The sequence below is a fragment of the Silurus aristotelis genome (genome assembly GCF_946808225.1).
Source record: "Silurus aristotelis genome assembly, chromosome: 23".
NCBI classification, from domain to species: Eukaryota; Metazoa; Chordata; class Actinopteri; order Siluriformes; family Siluridae; genus Silurus; species Silurus aristotelis.
Genome location: NC_139596.1, coordinates 8,597,552 through 8,621,905, shown reverse-complemented (window position 1 = coordinate 8,621,905; position 24,354 = coordinate 8,597,552). Strand labels below are relative to the sequence as shown.

The 24,354-nt window shown below is 38.6% G+C and overlaps 2 protein-coding genes across 12 annotated transcripts in view; both read left to right on the top strand.

The window, feature by feature from the left end:
• fras1 (Fraser extracellular matrix complex subunit 1) overlaps positions 1-9,106 on the top strand; it is a 131,745-nt gene extending 122,639 nt beyond the window's left edge. For both annotated transcript variants that reach the window (XM_083526764.1, XM_083526763.1), the window contains 8 exons: positions 683-833; positions 1,070-1,177; positions 2,348-2,507; positions 2,589-2,705; positions 2,801-2,967; positions 4,194-4,399; positions 5,882-6,028; positions 7,263-9,106. In XM_083526764.1, coding sequence (XP_083382890.1) covers positions 683-833; positions 1,070-1,177; positions 2,348-2,507; positions 2,589-2,705; positions 2,801-2,967; positions 4,194-4,399; positions 5,882-6,028; positions 7,263-7,811 — 1,605 coding nt within the window. In that variant the 3' untranslated portion in view covers positions 7,812-9,106. The remainder of the gene's footprint in view (positions 1-682; positions 834-1,069; positions 1,178-2,347; positions 2,508-2,588; positions 2,706-2,800; positions 2,968-4,193; positions 4,400-5,881; positions 6,029-7,262) is intronic.
• Positions 9,107-11,449: 2,343 nt separating this feature from the next.
• Positions 11,450-24,354, top strand: part of bmp2k (BMP2 inducible kinase) — a 43,243-nt gene continuing 30,338 nt past the window's right edge. For 2 of the 10 annotated variants that reach the window (XM_083526829.1, XM_083526823.1), the window contains exon 1: positions 11,450-12,342. In XM_083526829.1, the coding sequence (XP_083382955.1) occupies positions 12,192-12,342 (151 nt within the window). In that variant the 5' untranslated portion in view covers positions 11,450-12,191. Of the gene's footprint in view, positions 12,343-13,611; positions 13,662-24,354 lie in introns of all 10 variants that reach the window. The other 8 variants (XM_083526826.1, XM_083526827.1, XM_083526828.1 and 5 more) reach the window with 6 other exon arrangements.

The window sequence follows — 24,354 nt, the reverse complement described above, 5'->3', positions numbered from 1 at the left end:
CACACATTAGCACGTCCTTTATTAAGACTAGTATATAGCAATAATATGTCAGTGTCAAACAGCAACATACTCAAAATCTCTTATTTTTTGTTTAATTGTTAGCAGTACAAACTATTTTTATTGACACCCTAACACATTCATGTGTTTTTGGGGATGCTCAGTCGATTGTTTATTTTTAAAAGCCTAGTGCCTTTTAGAATAGTTTTGGAAGCAGACAATTTTTTGACCTAATTGAATTTCAGACATTTTTCCCCCCAATTTCAGTTTTAGAAATTGTTCACCCACAGAGGAAATGTCAGAGCAGAACAAATGGATCTGATATTTGGCCTGGTTTACCAAATGTCAAATCAATGCATTTAATAAATCCTGTAACTTTGCTTCTGATAAAATATATATATATATATATATATATATATATATATATATATATATATATATATATATATATATATATATATATATATATATATATGCATATTTTTTCATGTGAAGTGTTTGCCAGGCTGCCACACATGACAATGTGTGTCACATGAAAGGAAGCCCTTTGTTAAAGAGTAGGACATTTGAATGCCATTTGTCTCGTATCCTATGCAGCAGGCTTCTGGACTTGACTATACTGAGATTAATTTGCTTGTGGTCAGTTCGGTAATGGTATAGTTTACGTTTCTGTTTGTTTCAAAAGGTGAGAGACTCGGCACAGTCATTTCTAACAGTGCAGGTTCCTCTCTATGTGTCCTACATCTATGTGACCGCACCTCGAGGCTGGGCCTCCCTCGAGCACCACACAGAGATGGAGTTCTCCTTCTTCTATGATACTGTACTGTGGAGGACAGGTGTGTATCGCGTTAGTAGTAGTTGTAGTGATGCTAACTTTTAAAAATGCTACTTCATTTACCTCATTCACACTAATATAGACTTTATCTAGAATACATGTATTGTCACAGAGCTATTTTATAATTATATAATAACTTGATATCATTCTAAGTACTTAAATTCTACCATCTGCGCTGTTTAGTGCAGATCTTTCTGCTGAAGATAAACGTATCTGTTCTTGTTCGTCCTCTTGCAGGCATTCAGACGGACAGTGTGCTCTCAGCCAGACTGCAGATCATTAGAATCTTCATCAAAGACGATGGACGGCTAGTGATCGAGTTTAAAACGCATGCTAAATTCAGGGGTGTGTTAACATTTTGATGTATTTTATATACAGATTTGTCAGAATCAGAATGTTTAAACAGTGTGTAATTGGTGTTTTTTATACATTTGACCAGTCACAGAAACCTGTGAAGTACCACAACAAAAATCGCACTTAAAAATCTTTTGGAATCTTTGAAGTTAAAACCCCTAGACCATTCATTCATTCATTCATTTTCTCTCGCTTATCCGTAATTCGGGTCGCGGGGGCAGCAGTCTAAGCAGGCCCCCGCCTTCGACTGCTGCCCAATCCTCACAGCACCGTCCCTTACGGTCCCTCCTGCAGGTGGTGAGCCCACGGGAAGGCGGCCCCACGTCACTCCGACGTCACGGACCTTGATATTTCCCTCGTAAGGGACCCCCGGAGCATAGAGGGTTAAGGGCCTTGCTCAAGGGCCCAAGAGTAGCAGCTCGGCGATACCGGGGCTTGAACCCCAGACCTTCCGATCGGCAACCCAGCGCCTTAACCGCTGGAGCCACCACTCCCCCACACCCCTAGACCAAATACATTTTTTAAAAAAAAATTATTTTAAGGCTACAATTTATTCGATTTTTAAACATGCACTGTATAGAGAGGGGCATTGGGACACTTGACTTTTCCAGCCATGTGTGTTTGTTAAAACTGTTACCACAAATTTACAGACACACAATTGTATAGGATGTCTTTGGATGTGGTAGCATTATATTTTTACTTCAGTTGAACATATGGTTTACAAGGGTTTGAGTGGAAGGTCTTGAGTGGCCTGCTATAGAGGTGTAATATCAACAATATTCAACAATTTTGGAATGAGTTGGAATGATGACTGCACCCCAGTCCTCCTCACCCAACATCAGTACCTGCTTTAAACAACACCATTGTGAATGAGCCCAAATCTCCAAAAGCACACTCCAAAACCTAGTGGAACATCTCCCCAGAAGAGTGGAGGTTCTAATATTATATTATTTATTATAAACTTTTGTCTATATGGTGTACATTGGTCTCTGGGGGGTACTTACATTTTTCATTCCCCTCTGTAGAATTCATGGCACAATTAAAACCAAAGAAGATATGACTAAATGAAACTAGTATTCAACTTTTTTCAATCGATGTAAAGGATGTCTAAAATAATATTTCAAAAACAGCTACAATATAGAATATATTATTGTCCTACAGGTCATTTTGTTCCAGATCATCATACTCTTCCTGGGCACAAGTCTCACTTGATGGCACCGGACCACCTCGGGGGAATCGAGTTTGATTTGCAGCTTGTTTGGAGTGCACAGACCTTTGACTCACCTTACCAGCTTTGGAGGGCTACAAGCTCCTACAGCAGGTACCAAACATAGATCCTGTTCATTTCTACATACTGGAGTTCCTAGCATCCCAAGTTGATGAGGTATTTTATGTGTTCCAGGAAGGACTATTCTGGGGAATACACAGTCTTCTTGATTCCCTGCACGGTGCAGCCCACTCAGCCATGGATTGATCCTGGAGACAAGCCTCTTTCTTGCACCGCCCACGCTCCTGAGAAGTATGTTCTCTCCTAATGAATACATGCTTCATATTGTTTAGCCTGGTGTTACAATAACAGAGAAATAACATGTTCGCTCCCTGCCTGGTTGACAGGTTCCTGCTGCCCATTGCGTTCCAGCAGACAAATCGACCTGTTCCTGTGGTCTACTCTCTCAACACTGAGTTCCAGCTGTGCAACAATGAAAAAGTGTTCATGATGGATCCTGCAACCACAGACATGTCTATGGCAGAGATGGACTACAAGGGAGCGTTTTCAATGGGTACATCTTACTCATACTCTCCAGGATATTTACTTTCAAATGGAAACTCTTCGTTGTTATTTCTATGCTTTCATTTCATTTCATTTCATCTTCTCCCGCTTATCCGTAATTCGGGTCGCGGGGGCAGCAGTCTAAGCAGATTCCCCAGACACTTCTCCGTGTCCAGGGATTGGGCTGTCAAGGCCCCCGCCTTAGACTGCTGCCCAATCCTCTCAGCACCGGTCCCTTACGGTCCCTCCTGCAGGTGGTGAGCCCACGGGAAGGCGGCCCCACGTCGCTCCGACGTCACGGTCCTTGGTTTATTTTTCTCGTAAGGGTCCCCTGTAGCATAGAGGGTTAAGGGCCTTGCTCAAGGGCCCAAGAGTGGCAGCTTGGTGATAACGGGGTATAACCCCCGACCTTCCGTTCGGTCACCCAGGGCCTTAACCGCTGGAGCCACCACTCCCCGTTATTTCTATGCTCTTTTTTGTATTTCAGTTAAAGCCTTTTTTCAACTGTTTAAGATTGCCGTTGCTCTCACAACCTGCATTGTAACTGTAAAAACCTGTAATAGTTGTAATTAGTTATCAGCTCACAAACTATTCAAAATTACTTTAGGTGCAGTGTTTGCCTTCAGTGTAGCTTTGAAGGAAATCAAATCAAGAGAAAAGAGGTGCTCGTGCATTTTAAAGTATATGCCGCTAGTTACATTGGATTTTTTTTTTTACATTGATGTGCCAAAAATAGCTAATAAGATAAAAATATTTTAAATGAAGTATTTTTTATCTTATTGCAACCTGCTTTCAATTCAACAGGTTGTAACTTTCCTTTGATTTACTCACTAAAAAGATTCAGTTCCCCCAATCAGCTTTTGTGATTGGTCAGGAGAAAAACTGATATTACTTTTATGGAAGGTTTTCTGATCAAGTTTTTGTCTTGACCATGCCAACTTTTTATAACATGCACACCAAAAGTGTATTCATGCAGCAAATAACAGCTATAAACACCAGTACTTGTTTTATATATATATATATATATATATATATATATATATATATATATATATATATATATATATATATATATATATATGATTTTTTTATTGAAGTTCACAAATATAAGGTATCACATCAAATTGTGATACATAAAATAAATACATAAATAGTGGCGATGTACTTTATGAATGCATATGCTATAAGTGCAGTAATGGCTATACTAAATACGCATCACTTTCCTGTGTTCTGTAGGTCAGACTCTGTACGGCAGGGTGCTGTGGAATCCTGAACAGAATCTGAACTCGGCTTACAAGCTGCAGCTGGAGAAGGTTTATCTGTGTACAGGACGCGATGGCTATGTTCCCTTCTTTGACCCAACGGGCACTTTGTACAATGAGGGGCCTCAGTACGGTTGTATCCAGCCTAACAAGCACCTCAAACATCGCTTCCTGATCCTGGTACGTCCACACAAGTCTCTGCACTCTGTTAATACGGTCTGGCAGCGTCTTTATGCTCTCTACCATTATGTGTTACTTGAGCTGGAGGAGGTTATTGTTTATATTTGGATTAAGGTACACTTAGATTTTTAAATTGTGACTATTTAGATGGCTATAATATGCATAGTTCTATATAATTGCAATAACTGAGATTATTGGTTACGTTTGAAAGTTCTATAGGCTTTAGTGAGAGTTGAACTTTGGGGTGGCTGTGCGCTGTCAAAGTCGGTTTTCTGTATTTTTATGTTAAAGCGGCTGAAAGATATCCTAGCGATTATTGCTAACTAACACCAGACTATTTAACCACTGAAGGACTTCACCATCCTCTTTACACTATTCATTAAACTGTTTCACACATGAAATTAACATTTAGTGGAAAGGCAGAAAACGTCGGAAATGTTTTGGTTTTCTAGAGCGATCGTTTACAGTACAACCTGAATTCAGGAAATTTTGGAAAGTTTTTTTAACACGTATAAAATGGAAAACCCGATTCCAAAAAAGTTGGGACACTGTACAAATTGTGAATAAAAACAGAATGCAATGATGTGGAAGTTTCAATATTTTATTCAGAATACAACATAGATGACATGTCAAATGTTTAAACTGAGAAAATGTATCATTTTAAGGGAAAAATAAGTGTAACATTTCTCAGTTTAAACATTTGTTATGTTCTCTATGATATTCTCACATAGAACATAGAGAACATAACAAATGTTAAAACTGAGAAATTGTACACTTTTATGCACAAATTGAGCTTATTTCAAATTTGATGCCTGCAACATTTCCAAAATTCGGGTTGTAGATTCTTCATTAATCTTCTTTCATTTTCTTCTTTTTTTTTTTATGTGTTTAAATTTAAATATTTATCATACTTTTTGATGAAAAGCTAACTTCTTTAATAGTTATATTTAATGTTGGAGAACATTCATTAAACACGTTAGTTCCTGTCATCACTCGTGTTATAGCAGCTATAAACAGTCATTCTCACACTAGTTCCTCTCTTTTGAAATGGAGAAGATTAAAAAATCCTCTGTCCTAAAGACTCTCCTGTGGCAAAAAGCATCTGACTTCCAAAATTGCACAATATACAGTTTGTCTGTGTTATTAACATATTATCATGATTCTGTTTATTTTATTATTATATGTCTTGTCTGTCATACAGGTCTCCTGTGAATGATACTATAGAAATAATGTCATTAGAGCAAGTGTATTAATTAACCCATAATTTGCCATATAGTCAGCATTACATATTGATACCTAATAAGGTTTGAACCAGATATCACCCATTATGTGGCATCATGATACATACAATGCCAAGCTTCTTGTTGCATTTATAGATATCATTACATTCGAGAGAAACATTGCATAAAACATAATCAATACGGTCTCTAATAGTTGAGAATCAGAATGATGGTCAAACAGTTTTTTTTTTTAATCTACTAGGATCGAAAGCAGCCTGATGTCTGTGACCGCTACTTCCATGATGTTCCATTTGACGCCAGCTTTGTGTCAGACGTCCCCGATCTGCAGTCCGTAAGCACAATGCCTGGAGTGGATGGCTTTACCATGAAGGTTGATGCTCTCTATAAGGTCAGTGGTCAGACTTGGTATTTACGACACAGAGTTTTTCTGAGCCTAACATTTCATGCGTGTAAAATATCCAGACAACAGATTTCAAATTTTGCCCTTCAGCCATTCGCCTCAGTCTGTTAGCTTCTCTAAAGAGCCAAGCCTTGACTCCATGTCCTTGGGGAACTGGCAATGGCTCTGCATCCTATGGTTTAAAGGAACCATTGTGTTTGTCATTGAAACTTAAGACACCCTAATTAACATCTTATATTAGCTAACATCAAGTAGACTTCTTGATAATGTGGTATAATTGTTTCTCATTATTGCATCATAATTTCAGATCTTTTGTATATTTGCCATTTATGTCGTACGCTCTTTTTCCCTTACGTTCTGATAAATTGTATCATAGGCTGCTTGGAGGATTCACAGTGTGTATGGTGTAACAGACTGTTTTCCATACATGTGAATCTCAAAGAACTCTTGAATTTTTGCTGGAACTGTGCACTTTGTATTTCAGCTCCTCGTCTTCACACTTTTATGCATATGTTTGGGTGGACTTTTTACAACCTCCTGGGATCTTGATGTTATATTTCCAATTACTGGCATGAATATGTATTTTCAGTTGAATTTTATGGCTGTATTTAATGGTCAAATAGACATCCATTAAGGTGCAATTAACATGGAGGTTAAAGTAAGATCACGTGAAGTGCACTGAATGGTGAATGTCAAAGATTTTGCAAGCGACTACAATATGCATGTTGAAATATCTAAAGTAAATATTATTGTATTTATCACTCAATTATTTTAAAGCTAAAAAGTGCTACTTTTTAATTCAACTCACTTCAATTTTAAATATGCAGGGGGATGTAGGATTATAAGTAATGTCCTTTCTGCAGTCTTATACAGTCATTTGAGATTATGGAACCAAGAGCTACTGATTTTGTTTACTTTGTTAACATTACTTTGTTTGCTGCTGATACTGTGCACAGCCATGTTGTTGTGATGCCACGGTCTCAGCTCGGAGTGGAATCCATTCCAAGTTCTTGACTATTTTGAGTTAAGGGGGTGTTTTCAAAGGTTTTTTAGTCGTAGGGTGGAAACAAATGTCAAACATTACCCAACATGTAGATAAGAGATTTCAATTACACCATTGAAGATCATATATTAGATGAATCATAAAGATTCATATGTTATTTATTTAAAGAAGTAGTTCAGTTTGAATATTTTTGTTTGTGATCTTTCAACTTTGTACCAGGTGGAGGCGGGACATCAGTGGTACCTCCAGGTCATCTATGTCATCGGTCCGGAGTCAATCTCCAGCCCCAGAGTGCGTCGCTCTATAAGCTTAGCATTAAAACGTGACCTGAGCGAGCAGTCGGTGCTGGACGAGTCGCTCATCTACGACAACGAGGGCGAGCAAGTAAAGAACGGAACCAACATGAAGGCCCTGAAGCTGGAACTCGAACCCTCGGCCACGTTCGACTCCCACACGAGCGGCTCGGTTGGAGGTGGTGTGGCAGCCATCTTTCTGCTCGTTCTGCTGTTCCTGTCTACTTGCTTACTGTTCAGGAAATGCCGGAAGGTGGACAAAAGGAAGCCGGTGAAGAACCCCAACATGGAAGAGTATCCTCTGAACACCAAAGTGGAGGTTGAGCGCCTCGAGAAGAACCTGAAGAATGGCAAGTGCAATGTTAACCTTCTCAGCCAGAGCGCAGACACCTGGAAGGTCAACGGGGTCAAGGTCAAGCAGGTCAACCTGGAGGTCAAACTACACAACAACCTTAATGACGGTACTGAAGTGTGATCTGTTCAACACACAAGAACAGAAATGAGAGTATTTAATAGGATGCTGTAAACACAACTATTTTCTATTACTGTCCAGAATAATGCAGGGGTGTTGCTGTAGGAGATAAGTATATTTATACGACCCTGAGAGGTGTGTGTGTGTCTGTGTGTGTCTGTGTGTGTCTGTGTGTCTGTGTGTGTGTGTGTGTGTGTGTGTGTGTGTGGGGGGGGGGGGGGGGGGGGGGGGGGGGGGGGGGGTTCTGTTTGCCAGCTATGCAGTGTAAAGAATCTTGCAACTGAGCTACCTCAGGAAGATGTCATCATATTAAATGATCTCACTCTAATCTCTGTCTGGTTTTCAGTTGCAATCCATATTTTTTGTTGTTGTTTATTTGTGTCATTGTTATTGATACAGCAATCAGTGGTAGCTCAGCCGCCTCATCACTTTATTTAAATGCAGTTTTTTTTTTGCTGTTTTTCGTTTTAATCCATTTTAGTCAAATCACAACGAAAGTATTAAGCACAGGTGTACGTGCCACACTGTTCTGAATTCGTAAACGATGAAAATACCTTTTATAAAGTGCAATTACAGGATGACCTACAGGATGATCATCTCTCATATCTGATTTTTTTATTTCTAATCTTATCGCTCGATCACGATTGTGCCACACTAACTTTTACCAACTGCGATTTTTGGAGTCTGAATCCAAATACTGCAAAAACGTTATTATATATTGTATTATTGACGATTGCTTTTGCAAACAGTACTGCTAATTGTTTTTTTTTTAAACCCTGAAGCCGAATGGAGTGTTTTGTGTTGGACTGTTTCTCCTTCCTGTGTATATATATATTTTTTTTTTTACACTGTGGATTTGTTTTTATTTGCTTAACTGCACATACAAGATCCATTAGTATCTGGTGACATTGTTGATGAGAGATTATTGCCATATTATCTTACTTTATTATTATTGTTTTATTATTATGATTAAATATTATGTCACGCATATATTATATATGTTTAGTACATTCAATGTAACGTTCTGCACAAATGTTTTTCAGTGTTGTGTTTTATATGATTTTGTTCCATATCACGTTGGTGCTCATGTGAGACAGAGAGTCTGCAGTCAAAGCACAGCATACTGTTTTGTTTCTACTTGTTTGGGGGTTTTTTTGCCCGTTTTCACAGAATGCAGTGCCTATAACGCAGTAAAGAGAACGTACGGTGCTATGAGTTGTAAGAAAATGATGTAATGATGTAATGCCTGTAACTATGTGCCTTTTTAGTAATAAAAAAATAAAAATCTGTAAAAAAAATTTGCATTTATGATCTCTTGTTTTTGTCATTTTTAATTATTTCTGTTCTGTGCTGTGGGTGTGAGTTTGTGAGCATTTTTCTAGGAATAACTTTCAGGACTGTAGTCAGTTTTCATACTGGCAGTAAATTTTACACCGCTTTCATCAGGAAGTAGGTCCCATTTAATATTTTACCAATGGGAGAATGAATTTGTTTAATCGTGGTGCAGCCTGAATACATGAATAAACAAAAAGGAATAAGAAATCATTTTGACAGGAATACTAGCTTTGCTGTTAAGTCTGCTTTCATAAAAAAAAAATCAAACCAGTCCTTCATCTTGAAAAAAATGCAGTTGCAGCAATGACTTCAAGTTACAAATAGTTTGAGATAAGAGACAAAATTGACTTTTTTAAATTACTAGAATATTATACTATATTCTAAAATATACTAGTTATATTTAGCATGCAATTAGATGAATAACAATTTATCATACTTCAGCCAATTACATAATTATTAATATAAAAAAAACTATAAATTATGCCAATAGTAATCACCACTGTAACAGAATCTATTCTCCATATTGGTGATGATTAACCAACAGGGGGCAGCATGTTCTCAGACTCAGAAATGGGAAATTTGAAGTCTCAGGTTTTCCTTTGTGAGACTCATTTGGAGGGACTGTCGTGGTCACGTGATCACCCTTTAATATTATGCTTTTTTTTTTTTTTTTTTTTTTATTATTTATTTACGAGCCAGAACTGGTAACTTGATACCGGTATAAAAACTGCTTCCTCTTTGATGGGATGGTTGATGTTCCTAGATGTGGAACAGACCTGGTTTATTTACAGGATGTTCAAGTAAAAAATAAAAAAATCGACCTGTTTTTTAGTGTCATGTGAATAACACATATACATATATAAGACATAATTATCATTTTTTACATATACATATATATTTTTTTTTAATAGTTGTGTATTCTGCAACAATAATTCAAAGCATGAGCAGTGTGAGGAGGAAGTGCTAAACCATACAGGTTGCTAGGCTGATGGGTCTAGATACAAATTCTAGCAACAGTCTAGACATAAAACTAACAGTTAAACATAACAAATAAAAAGAATTAAGGTTGTAAAACTACAACAATAGTAGGACTTTAACAATCGACATGTATTGGTGCCCATGACATTCTGGAAACCTTTGCTTTTTGTTCTTGCTTTTTATTGTTCATTATATTTCAGAGAACTTTCTCCTGATGTTCCCAGAACAGTAGCCGGTGATTTACAAAAAATATACTGAAACTCAACCTTTGGTGAATTTCCAGTACTTCCTATTAGAGAATAATACAGAAGTGTTTTTAGGGGGTAAAAGCAATAATTATAAACAACCTATGGTGAACTTTCAGAACTTCTCCGAAAAGATTATTACAGGAACATTTGAGAAACTTGAGAAAGTGAAGTAAGAGAATGTTACAGGGAACATTATTATTAACATGTTGGGTTGTGGTTACAAACAAAAAGTACATTAAAGCAAACCTTATCAAAGATTCCTTGTGTTGACTTTCTTAACTGAAATATAATGATCTCAGAATGTTATAAGACTAAAAAAAAAAAAAAAAAAAAAGACGCCAAATGCTTAAAACAGTCTCTGTATTTTCTCTGCTGGATGCAATAATGCCAGTAAACCAGACATGGTGCAATGCTGGTGATCACATAGATGCATAGTTCTCGAAATGGGGTCTGTGATGAATATCTCATGTTAGGCTTAGGGTTAACCATGAATGCATCATTTAATGTATTTTTGCTTACATTTGATGGATGTTACTATCACCTAGTATCAAGTTATTATAGTGCTACACTTATTTGCAAGAAAACCTAAAAGCAATGTGGTTATTAGTGACATTAATGCAAAATAATCTACAAACAAGTAGAAGATTTAAACTTCAACCTAACAGGGAAACTTCACTGAATTCAGGAAATGCGGTTTATTTAGCTAGATGTGTGAAAAGTGTAGAAAAGGAAACATCTGATGGTGTCATGAACTTCATTAATTAACATGAGGATGTATAATATTGTTCTGTGCAAAGATCATAATTCTTGCATGGAAGTTGTTTTAATCTGGAAAAAGTGCACGATGGCAAAGGAGAAGTTTGAGAGGAGCTAATATGGTGGATCAAGTCCTGACCGTCCTGTTTAGAACAGATCTGGGGACAACTTTGATTCCTTATCTATTTACTTTGGGTGGTCCACCAAAAATCTAAGTGTGTGTGTGTGTGTGTGTGTGAGTGAGTGTGAGAGAGAGACTGCGATCAGGCAGACGGTCAGCTGCGACGTCCCATCAGAAAACGGAGCGTGTGTTCACACACCAATCGTTACAATAGCACGGCTCGCTCGCGCGCGCACACGCACTTTCGGAGTTTGGTTGGCGCGTGCTGAGCCACAACAAAACCCTCCCACTTCCCTCGGTCACCGGAGTTCCGGAGTTTTTGGTGGAGGAGCGAGTGGAAAAGCCAGGTTATGGTCGAAATAAGCGGCGTTCGTCGCCAAGCTCGGCCCAAGCCGCGGGTCTGGACTCTGTAATGCCCGCTTTATGACCCGAGCTGTCGGTTGAAAAGGGGCGTATTGTGTGTGTGTTGTTTAGGCGGGCTTATTGCAGCGAAGGAGCTAGGAGCTAACTCCGGACGGGGAAGTAGGGAGGCGTTTTCTCTCGTTAGCTCGCCGACCGTTTGCTCAACACACACCCACTCGAGTGCTGTGAGCACGAACCCGGGCCCGGCTGAGTGTTCTGCCCCGCGCACTTCTTCTCAACGTTTTGCTGTTAGCTACCTGGGGGGTTCTGCCGTCAGTCCGTGGGTGTTAGTAGCTGCCTAGCAATCCGCTGTGTGGCGTAAGGAGCGGTACGCTAACGGCGTAAGATACGCTAAAGGCGGACCGTTGTTTGGCTCGAGCCTGGAGGAAGACTACCATGGTGTTTAAGTGACCTCTCGCAGGATTCGAAGAAAAACAAACAACAAAGAAAGGGTGGAGATGAGCAGATAGGAGTGGTGAAGTGTTGTTGTTTTTTTTTTTTTTTTCGTTTGGGAAGGAATCTATTCGCTTTAAAGAAGCAAGAATGAAGAAGTTTTCGCGTATGCCGAGGTCGGAGAGCGGAGGACTGGGAGGTGGTTCAGGCTCCGGCTCCGGTAGCGGGGGCAGCAACTTCATCGGGAGAGTGTTCGCTATCGGGAGATACCAGGTCACGGTGGACGAGCTCATTGCGGAAGGTAAAGACGGGGGGTGGACAATTCACTTATTAAGTGTTTTCTTGTTGGAAACATTGATACACAGCGTGGTTGAAATCTTTCCTGATTATTAATGCGGGATACTTGCGTTAGTATTTAATTATTCGTTAATGTAGTTTATCCTTGAGCTTTTTAACCATCCTAATTTCTTAAAAAACACCCCTTAATATCCCGAGGTGTGAACTGGTTGCCTGCTCCCTCTACTCCACCTGCCAGCTCTTCACACGAGGTTTATCTGTGATCTCAATCCGCTTTAACAGCTGCTTCTCACTTGGCAGCTCTGTCTGAATAATTGATCATGTTTCTATCTAAGAAAAGAACAACAGTTTAGACTCTAATATGCAGCCATGTTTTTCTTAGTAGCTATAAATTATTCATTTACTACAAACAGTGAAACTTATGTGGGTCATAGATTCTTCCAAGGAAAAGAGAAGTATCCAGTAATCACTTGTCACCTTCACAGGAACATTTGGGGCGTTCAGTTATTTGAATAGGATTAACGAAGTGGAAAACATGATCCAGGAACACAATGTTCATCTAATCATTGTCCTGAAATGATATTATTATTATATACAAAACCTCATCCTATGATGGGGGGAAAAAACATCCAGCATTAAAGTATATAAAGAAGCGTGTACAGGAGTCCACAGTTAAGCCAAGAATGCTGAAAAGCTAATGTAATTGTATAAAAATACACCAGTATATTATCATTTCGACTTATTGCATGTTAAGCCTAATAGATGTAAATCATAAACATAGTAATCCAAGTCACCAGAATGATTACAAGTTTGGAAAGTTCAGTATCCTAGAGGATGAACTTTGACCTCTGTCTTCCTAGCATGTGGCCATCCTGTTGTTGCAATCCCACGCACGTCAGCTGCTTGGCCTTCATGAATCATGAAGTCAAATCTCTGACCACACATTTGTCAAATTCCCGTTTTAGCAGCCAAGAGCACCGGACAAATATTTTCCTCTCCATCATTTAATGAAAGCAATCCGGAGCCGATTTGTCATGTCATGTTTTGTTTCGTTTTTTTTGCACATTTTGTGTGTTGTGTGAAATGACTTCAGAAGTATTTAAAGCAGTCGTGTTTTTCAAGCACTTCATATCCTGGATATGATATTTGAGCTTAAATTGACTTGCAAAATGGCAAACATAATGACGTGTTGCATGATCTTCGGGGAGAATGTAGCTCGGAGAGATATTAAAATACATATTTTACATGTAGTTTTTCCCTGTTTTGCATACAGTCTCAGCAAACAGAGAATCTTCAAGAACTTTGTTCAGCTTCATGATGAACGTAAACATGATCTAAAACAAAATAAGTTAAATAGTGACTTTTTCTTGTGAAATTTCAAGTGAATATTTCCTTCCTTGCTTGCAGCTGTATTTAATCTCTATGTGGGCTTGCCCTTACTGTACGTTATAAAAATGATTAACCACCTACTTACAATCTTTTCCCCATAACTCTGTAAGCCTGTGAAGCTTTGCGTCAGATGCTCTTTCACTTAAATCCAGACTGTGTTCAGCCCTCGTCTTTTTCATGTAATGCAAGCAGCAGAGTTTTCCTTTTCTGCAAAAATGTCGTTTTGTGTGTTTCCAGCTAAAGAGTCCCTACACTGTGAAACTTGCTGACTGCACACTATTGTGAAATATCTTTGCCAGTGCAGAGCTTGAGCCACACAAACATCTGTGGAGTTGGACTGAGTCTTGCAAGTTCCTTTTTCTCGATTCCTTCCTCCTTTTGCACAATCAGGGGGATGTTAGAGCCAAACAACCATTATAGCTGATTCTTTTGGTTCATGGTTGTGTGTTTTGAGCATTTTATAGAGTTTTCAGACTAGTTGGATCGCTTTGGCCAGTGCAGATACAAAAACAAGGCGAAACTATATATATATATATATATATATATATATATATATATATATATATATATATATATATATATATATATATAAAGTGGAAAAAATTATTCATTAATTTATTAGCTTGTGAAAACTCCCATGATTGGTTGGCCAGAAACCTAAAAAAAAAAAATACACCTAAAGTAGTCGTCCTCTAACCGGAACACTTGCTATCACCATTGTCACCGCTCTGAGCTGTGCTGCTTTTCTCTTCTCGTTGCACATAAAATATATGGATCAGGTCTGACCAGCAACTTTTGTATACATCGTTTAATTAAACTGCATGCAGGAGACACCGCTGTGCGGGAAACGTTTCGTCAATGCGCCGTAATACCTGTGTTCATCTTATTGTCTTTGTATTATCTTTTGTAGCTGATGGTTGGATTTAGTGGATACTGAAGTTACAGCATAGAGGTGCATCACATGTTTTTATTTGCTATGCACATATAATCATGTCTCATAAAGTCAATTAGGTGCGGCGTATTTCTTAGACACCGGTGAACACCTCATAAGCAGGTTACTGTACAAGCAACCAAAAAGGCTCTTACCAGTCATAGTGGAGTCGGAGCACAGGATTGGCTATGAGTTAAAGGCCTTGCTCAAAGCCCTAATAGTGGCAGCTTTGTGGGGGCTTAAACCTCCAACCTTCAGATCAGTAACCCAGAACATTAACCTTTTAATAATAAAACTAAAAGCCTTTACGCAGCTTGTCCCGGGTGTTTGGGCGAGTGATTTATCGATCCAATTGCAATACAAAGTACTTTATTTTAAACACAGGAATGCAGCATATATGTTGTACACGGTCTTAGTCATTTGGAACACAGCAGCCAACACAGCTCTGATTATGAGGCTCTTTTTGCTGGATGTTCTGCAGTTGGAGCATGTGACATATTTTGAGGTCATGGCCTTAGGTGTGTATATTTGTGGCCCCTGTACTGAGGACACCTCTGAATTATGTCTGTGCAACACCTTTCTCTTCGAGTTAAGCAGCATGCCAAGATCCGCAGAAGACTTTTAGCCGTTTGTTCAGTGTAAATTTGACATAGGTTTGATCGTGCTGACATCATCTTCCTTTTCTATCATAGACTTGTCAGAGCAGATGTGAAACTCGTATATGTTTCATTAGTCATCCTTCACTTTAATGCAGTCTGACATGTTTATCGCTTTCCTGATTAATTCGTATAAACCCAGTTGCATCTGACGGCATGATGATAACTTTTCCAGTTAGTGCAGTTGTTGATTATGAATGGGCAGCTTGGAAATGTGGCCGAGTCAAAGCTGAATTCTACATTATCTGCACGCCATGCTGGAGATGAATGGGAGGATTGTGTGTGCTTTTGTCTCGTTCTAGCTGCTTATAAAAGAATGCTGGTACGAAGCAGCACGCTGTGCCACGATGGAGCTCACTTCCTTTGTGTTTGCTCACCAAACCCCACTGTTTTTGCTTCTCTCATGACCCTTATGCCCGATTTTGTTATTTAAACATAACTTTAAACATAGTTTTAAAGCATATATACTGTGTGTGTGTAAAATATATATATTATTCAAGTCACAGGATTATACCAATAACCTCATTCTAATATGTTACTGGGGGTTTTATATTATATAGTGAATACTTGACATAATCTAAGATTTCGTAGCAGTCACCTAAAGCTATATGCAGTTAAAGATTTAAAGCTGTTTCAAGACGCAATTTTGTTTAGTTTTGTCTTGTTAATTTGGAAATTATATTTTATGCTTGTTGAATCTTCAAAATATTAACAAGAGTGGGTGACACATTTTCCCATATTAAATATATGTATAATTATAAATAAGAAGAGTGACCATGTAGAAAATTGTCCTCGTTGGGAAATTGCTTTTGTATTCGAAAAAAACAAAACTTTGGTATGTGGTGTTTTTTGGAGTGTAATCAGTTGCAGGTTCGTGGTAACGTAACCCTTTTTTTCATCACATTACCCTCCTGTTGATTATTTACCTAATACCGTTTTGTCTTTTATTATTGTGTTTTTATTCCTCTCACAACCAGCCGGGTTCGGATTTAAACGTTTATCCGCTGGAGTAATGAATAAAACTCTGCTTTAGTTACGTAACATATTTAACACACTACAAGTGAAACACTACTACCGTACAGTAAGCACTGCAGTAACTGGGTGAGATGGTAAATAATAGTGTAGCGCTGGCTGCAGAAAACAAAGCCACTGATGACTAAAACCGAACTGCTGCTCTCGGAATTGTGAGAAATAAACTCGGAATTGTGAGAAATAAACTCGGAATTGTGAGAAATAAACTCGGAATTGTGAGGAAAAAAATCAGAATTGGGCAAACTTTTTTTTTTTTCCATGTGGCGGAAATGGGCTTCCATAGTGTTTATCTGTCCAGTGCACTCCAGAGTTTAGCAGGTGGTGCATCAGTAATAATGGTCCGTGGCCATAGTATTATACCTGATCGGTGTAGTTTTAAACCATAAACAAATAATTTAATATTTGCACTGCTCATGTATTTCTATACACAGAGCTGCATACTGTGCCATTCATTATCTCTTTAATGGTATTGAGTTCACGAAAAAATGCTTTTTGTAGCCCGTTAGGGGTCGCCACAGCGGATCCTCCGACCGTTTTGATTTGGCGCACGTTTTACGCTGGATGCCCTTCCTAACGCAACCCTCCCCAATTTATCCGGGCTTGGGACCGGCACTGAGAGTGGCTGGGGATGGTTCCCTGACCGGGGATGTAAATGTAAATTCTTCTAAAAAGGAAACAAATCACATGTACATTTTATAAGACCTGTTTTATTTCCTCGTGTGTGTGTGTGTGTATATAGTATCGCTCTTTAATAAAGTACTTATCTAATTACTCGATTAATCGATGGAATAATCGGTAGAATACTCGATTACTAAAATAATCAATACCTGCAGCCCTAAATTATAGTATTCCTAGTCATTGTGGTTTAAATATTTGTTGTTGTTGTTGTTAGTCTTGTTAAAGCTCTACCAACCCATTGTGATCTAAGTGTGTTTGTATAGCTGTTGTGTATATAGTCCTAAATAGTTTTTCTCTTCCAAGAGATTATGCAATGACTGGGAGAGGCCTGAATGTCTGAGCGTGTGGTTTGGAGATGTGCTCAAGCACAATACTGGTGGTGTCTTAAAACAAACATGTTTGTATCTACTGCCAGGAGTAATAAAGCAGGGGGCCATTTTTGGTTCATGGTGACTTCAGCAGCAGGGGGATGTTGCCGCATTATTCAGCTGACCTTGAGTTTTTACTTTTCCCGAGCAAAGGAGGGGATGTAGCTTCAAAACCTCAACCTTCAAATGAGACACTGTGTGAAGGCCAGTTTTGATAACGAACATCTCACACTGCAGTTAATGCACTGGAGCATCTGCTTCTTGTATAAGTCTAAGTGCACACCTGAGACTAGGCACAGAGAGGAGAAATGTTATAATATTAGTTATCAATGAACTATAAAGTACTGCAAATTCATTCAATTCAAATTCAGTGTGCAGCTTATATTGCAGTCCTCTTAAAAATACATCAACATACAGCCATTACTGTCAATCGCTGCCAACAAAAGTAAGTTCATGTTTTTGTCTGCTTGACAGGACCCTACAAATTTGTGTATCTTGTATTAGAGCAGTTAAAATTTGGTGCTTTGAGTACATTTCTCTCATACTGACCACTGCATGATCAACATGGCACCTCATGGTAAAGACTCTGAGGATTCGAGAATTAGAATTGTTGCTCCCCTCAAAGGCTATAAGAAGATTTTTAACACCCTGAAACTGAGTTACAGTACAGTGGCCAGGGTCATACAGAAGCTTTCCAAGACGCGTTCCATTCAGAACAGGCCTTGCAAGGGTCTATCAAAGAAGTTGAGTCCTTGTGTTGTGCATCAGGTGCAGAAGCTGGCTTCAAAAAACCGTCAAGCATGGTGGTGGTAGCATCATGGTCTGGGGCTGCATTAGTGCTGCTGGAACTGTTGAACTGTGGTTTATTGAAGGGAAACGTGGATTCCATTATGTACTGTGACATTCTGAAGCAGAACGTGATGCCCTCCCGTAAGAAATTGGGTCGAGCTGCAGTTTTCTAACATAATAACGACCGCAAACACACCTCCATGGTAACTGCCTTGGTGAAGGAGGAGATAATGAAGTAGGCAAGTATGTAACCAGATAATTATTTTTCAAATATAGTGCTGTTACTTTATAGTTTATAGTCATTATAGTGTTTAACACTTTGACGACTTGGCACTCGTTTTCAAGGTTTCGCACGGTTACTCAAAAGATTTCCATTTCCAGAAAATTGTTTGTCAAACTCTTTCTCTTGGTTGGAGATTAACCTCACCTGTACCTCGTAGAAACTGTTGCTGTAATCACAAAAAGGGTTTCCCGTCCTGATCTTAGCACTCACATTGTTTCAACACGTGTAATACTGTTTGACTTTTAGTCCTTATGCCTACTGCGCTGATTCAGAATCACACTCCTTGTTGCGCAGAAGTGAAGCAATTCACTTAGTCAGTTTCCTGCTAAAGTAATCAAGTCAGGATTTTTCCGCGGCTCGAATCTCCCGTTTATTATTTTATTTTTTTTGCGGAATCACATTTGCCACATAACTGATTTGTTTAGCTTAATATTTGTATAGCATCATAGACCAAATAACTTATAGGGAATTGTTTTTATGGAGCTTTATGTTAAAATTATGGAATGTATTCATAAAAATCTAATTAATAATTATAAAATGAAGTAAAATGTTAATACAGTACTGTATACATAAAATAGCATTTTTTTGGGTGGCGTCCGTTTAGCGCGGCCTTTCGTTTATCGTGGGCGGTTTTGAAACGTAAACACGCCGATAAACGGGGGATTACTGTAGTCCAGATCACTATAATACGCCATGATGATTGAGGCTCTAATAAGCCAGTGTTATAATTATATGAACTTTCCAGATAGTGTGGTGTTGTTGTTGTTGTTTTTTGTTGGATTGTTGGATTGTGTGCTTAAGATCATGTTGTAATTATGAAATATATTATGCTTTTTTTTCTCTTCCCTTTTTCAGCCAGTTCTCATGCAACATCACAATTTACTAATGGTGTCATAAGATAAGATGTCAGGGAAGTGAGCGAAGCATATTCAGGAAGTAATGGTGTGGACCGCTTCACGCCTCAGCAGATTAGTGCAGAAGATATGGAAATATCTATACGATTTCAGTATTTTTAAGAACCATCATGGTTAAATCTTTTTTTGGTCCTCTAATATTTGACACCCTCTTGACAGCAGTGCTGAAGTTAGTTGTTGAATATGTGGAAGACTCAAGTCAAGGTAGTTGCCCAAGTGGCAAGAGAATCTTGGTTTTACAGTGATTAACACACACATACACACACTCACCCCGCGGTGAGAAAATGGGTCAATCAAGTCTCTGCTAGCGATAATGTTTCTATCTCGCCCTGTGCTTCGGTTTAGAAAGGTTTCTTAAGTGATTTACCTGTCGAAGCACTTGTCTTCTCAGGGTATTGAGCATAGCATAACCAAGCAGACCTAATTCCTTTTGTCTAACCGAGTTTCTCTCACGCTTGATAAGCCTTGGAAAGCATTCGTTTCCCTCTATTTCTAGAATCTGACCTGGCCTGCTTCTTTTTCTGAACAATGCACATTAATCACAAGAGGATCGGATGCCACTAAATTTCAGGGGTTTCTTTTGAGGGATTCTGTTTTCAACTTCAGAGCACGGATCTTATGATGGCAGGTAGAAGGTATTATAATTGTTCTTATCATTATTAGTATTTCAGTATGTCTCTACTCCGATTATGCAGAAGGTGGGAATTTTTTTTTTATGGCATCAGCGTCACCGTTCAAATCCCAGGCATATAATAATGCACTCGTACAAATATGCTGTTATGTCTCATATAGTGGATTGTTGCAGACATTATCTTAGCTCATTTTAAATAAAGATGTAAGTATCCTCTAGAGATTTTCTGCCCTGGGAAGGTCTTCGTGTGTGTGACTCGGAGATCTTGACGTTGTTAGTAGTTCCGAGCCAAAAAAGCTAAATTGGCGGTGCGCTTAGGGCCGGAGTGATGGAGTGTACGCTCTTTTCTGTCACTCACAGCGACACTAGCCAGATCTGGGCATCTTTGGTGATCACGTATGTGGAAGAAGGTCTATAGCACATTTGTATGTGTGAATATGAGAATTAATACATCACCATATTTAATTTTTTACGTAATGCTAATTTTGTTTGTCTGTTCAGATCGATATTTCAGATGTCGCGTCTGAAATGCTGCAATTTTCCATGTATTTTTTTTTTACCTGCATTTTGACCCAGCCTAAACATTAAGGCTCACAAGAAACTTCAGAAACATATCATTTTCAGATGTAAACGCAGCGTTAGGGGAAAGAGCAGAGTCCGGAAACAGAAGATGAATTGTATTTATTCTTCCTCCCTGAAGAGGTTTGTTAAATGCAGCTGATTGAACCTCTTTAGCTGTACGTCTAAACATCAAATGTTCCAGTGAGTTGAAGAAATTATTGAATCGTTTTGCCACCAAAGTCATTCCAGGACATCAGTAATCTCTCTCTTGTTGAGTTTTATTTAGTTTGACATTTGGCAAAGCATTCGGATCACAACTATTTTAATGCAGTAGTGACCAGGGTTTTTTTTTTTTTTTTTGGGCCTTGCTTTGGATATCTTATCATCAGGTTCTATAGCTTGGAGGAGTACAGAGCGGTTATCCAGATTATTCACATGACCTTTCTTTTCTGTGCCTGAGCGCCACAGTGATGCTAACCAGATGCTCTGGAGATCTTTGATACTAGCAGTTACTGACATGTTTTCAGTAAAAAGAAGAGGATGAACTCCCTGCTAATCAGTCACCTCCTCAGAGACAACTTTGCTTAGCACTGGGAACAGAAACTTTATGGTGTGCTGCTTAGGAAGTATGCTGTCATGGGGGTTTATGTAAAACACAAAAAAATCCCTCGTCTAAAATCCCACAGCGAGCCACAGTGTGTGTCTTTCTAGCAGATACTGGAACTCCCCAAATTTTTGCCTCATGTTTGTAGTTTGTGTCAGATATTTGTTCAACATTTGGTGCACAATGACTCCTTTCTTTACGGTCCATCATTCAGTTTTGTTGATTGTCAATTAAATCACTTGAGCTTCACTAAGACTCGTAATCTTGCGAAAGTAAGCAGGGAAGCCTGAGAATATTATTAAATGCTAGCTTATTTGTTGATTTCTATAACTTAATTTCAATTGAATTATGTGTTGGATGAAGGTTTGGATAAACATTGCCTTGGAAAATCCCAATCTTTATCTGTCCAGTGATGACCAGCTTGTGTCCTGTGTAGCCTCAGATTCCTTGCTTGACAGGAGTGGAACCTGATTTCTGTTCAAAGAAATCTGCCTCAATTGAGAGTTTGTGCATTTATTTACTTTTTTGGAGGCGTTTCTCTGCTCGCCGCCGTTGTAAAGAGTGGATATTTGAGCTGGGCTTCCTGCTTGTCTGCGCGAAACCAGTTTGGCCGTTTTCTTCTCATCTCTTATTTCAGCAAGATGCTTCTGCAGAACTGTTTTTCTCCTGCATCATCACGTGTAGATTCTAAAGACTGCTACGTGTTTATGAAAAACCCACAAGATCAGCTGTTTCTCAAATACTTTAACCAGCCTTTTTGGTGTCACAATCCATGCCACAATCAGAGTCACATTTCAGATCATTCATTTGATGTTTGGTATGGAAATGAACTGAAGCCTACATCTGCATGAAAGGCTGATTTTGATCATTGCACGCATCAGCATGTGTGCATTCGTTCCTATTAAACACAGTTTTTCTGCCTAAAAAAACTATATAGTAGAAATTAATGGTTAATTTTAACTTTATGGTTAAAGTGTCTAACAGCTATTTTACAGCTTAGCTCTGTTTGGTGCAGGATTGACGGGGGATTAAGGTACTTTATCATACCTCTTATTTGATTTTAAAGAAGAGTTAGTAGTATATCATGCCAAATTTAGAGGAAGTTATGGAAAACAGTCATGTACTCCTGATGATCTTGTTACAGCATTCAGTCATGGCCATGTGAATAATAATTCCATTTTGTTTCCATAATTCCTATGATGTTGCTCTTGCATTGGTTAGGCCTTTCTATTGTATAACTAGTGTCTTGTCTGTCCCTGAAAGACTCGCGATGTGAAAAGGCAGTACTTCCACATTTATTTGCCTTATTTTAGTACAGCAATGTTACTCGCTTCTCTCTGTGCTTTAATTCACAAGTTCCACTTTTTATTAGCATTGCAGAAGAACATTCTCATGTACACATCAATCTTCAGCAAAATATTAAAGGCAAATTCTTCCCAACAAAACGGTCGTAACTTTCCAAGAGGATGACATTCATCCGGCTGTGCTGTCAGGGGAAACCATCACTTCGTACAGAATCTCAAGTGTACACCAAAAGTGAGCACGACTCTATTTTTAGCACAAGCATGCATTCAGGCAGATAAGGTTGTGAGCATCATTGTGGTGTAACTTTTGCTTATATGGGAAACCGAATAAAAAGTGTTCTATAGCAGATAATTTGTAAGTTGTAGGTGGGATTGTTTTAACTGGTCTATTAGTGCAACCACACGAGCAAAAACAGCAAGGGTTTTTTTTTGTTGGTTTATTTTTTACATCGTCATGCTCATTTCCAAACGTGGGTAAATGCAGTCTAGTGCATCAAACGTCATTACAGATCGCATACTGACATTAGGTAGCGTTAGAAAATATAAATGAAATAACTATTAACTACATGTGCATGACTTCAAATTGTTCAATCCTTCAGAAAGCATACTAGGAATTTAATTTCACTGTTATTTAATCAATGTGTTTACATGAATTTTCTGGTATTCGGGCACACTGATATTAAACTTGAGTAAATATTTATTGCGGGGAATATATATCGTATTCCGCGTAGTTTAATGGAGAAAAATTCTGCAAGCCCAAACGTCCTTGGAAAAGTCAAATGAAATGTCGCCATATAAGAACTTGACTATGAAGAGCGGTTAATTGTATTCAGCAAGGCCAAGTCTGTATTTGGTGTGACCACAGCTTGGTTTTAAAATTGCTTCTGTGGTTTTTAGGTACACAATCATGCAGTTTTATAAGGAACTTAAGATGGTAAGTTTTTCCAAGTTTCTTGGAGAACCTGCCACAGTTCTTTCACAGTTTTTGGCTATCACGCTGGCTTTCCCCCTCTCAAGTAAACCACAGTTTCCATTATGGTCTTATTTGAAAATTGGTCTATTAGATAGCACTTTATTTTCCATAATAACATGCACTCTATGGACAAAATTTGTGGAAGCCAGAACATAAGATTGGTATGTGCTCTTCTAAAAAAGATGTTCCACTAGATTTTGAAGTGTAGTTGGAGAGATTTGTGCTCATTCAGCCACAAGGGTGTTAGTCAAGTAAGGTACTGATGTGAGGGTGAGGAGATCCTGGGGTGCAGTTAGTGTTCCAATTTATCCCAAAGGTTGGGTTGATTTCAGAGCTCTATATCAGGCCACTCCAAATCATGTAAAGCATATATTTATGGAGCTTGCTTTATGCACAGGGGCAATGTCTTGTTTCAACAGGTTTGGGTCTCCTAGTTTAAGTGAAGGGAGAATTTTTATATCACCATATCCAAACAAATCCTATGCAATTGTGGGCCTCCAGTGTTGTGGTAGAGGAGGAACCACACATGGCTGGGAAAGTCAGGTGTCCCAAAAACTTTTGTTCTGATAGTGTGTGTATATTTCTTTCAAAGTTTTAACTGTGCATAAATTTTTTTTTTTGTTGCTGCACAAGACTTTTGTTCAGTGCTGTTGTACTAATTGTTGTTCAAATTATATTTTAACAGGATAAATGTTAAGATTTCTGATTCCCAGCAGATAAACCCTGGGAACAAACGCCTAATAGGTGCTTCAATAGTGATTTGCTCTTGTGCTAATAGACATGTTGACGTTAAATAGTGTTTGCAGCTGCATGTCAAAGGCGATTATTTCAGTTGAGGAAGAATCCGTGTGGAATACAGAGCTCTATGGGGCCTTTTCTCTGTCTCGTGAGGCATTCCTATGG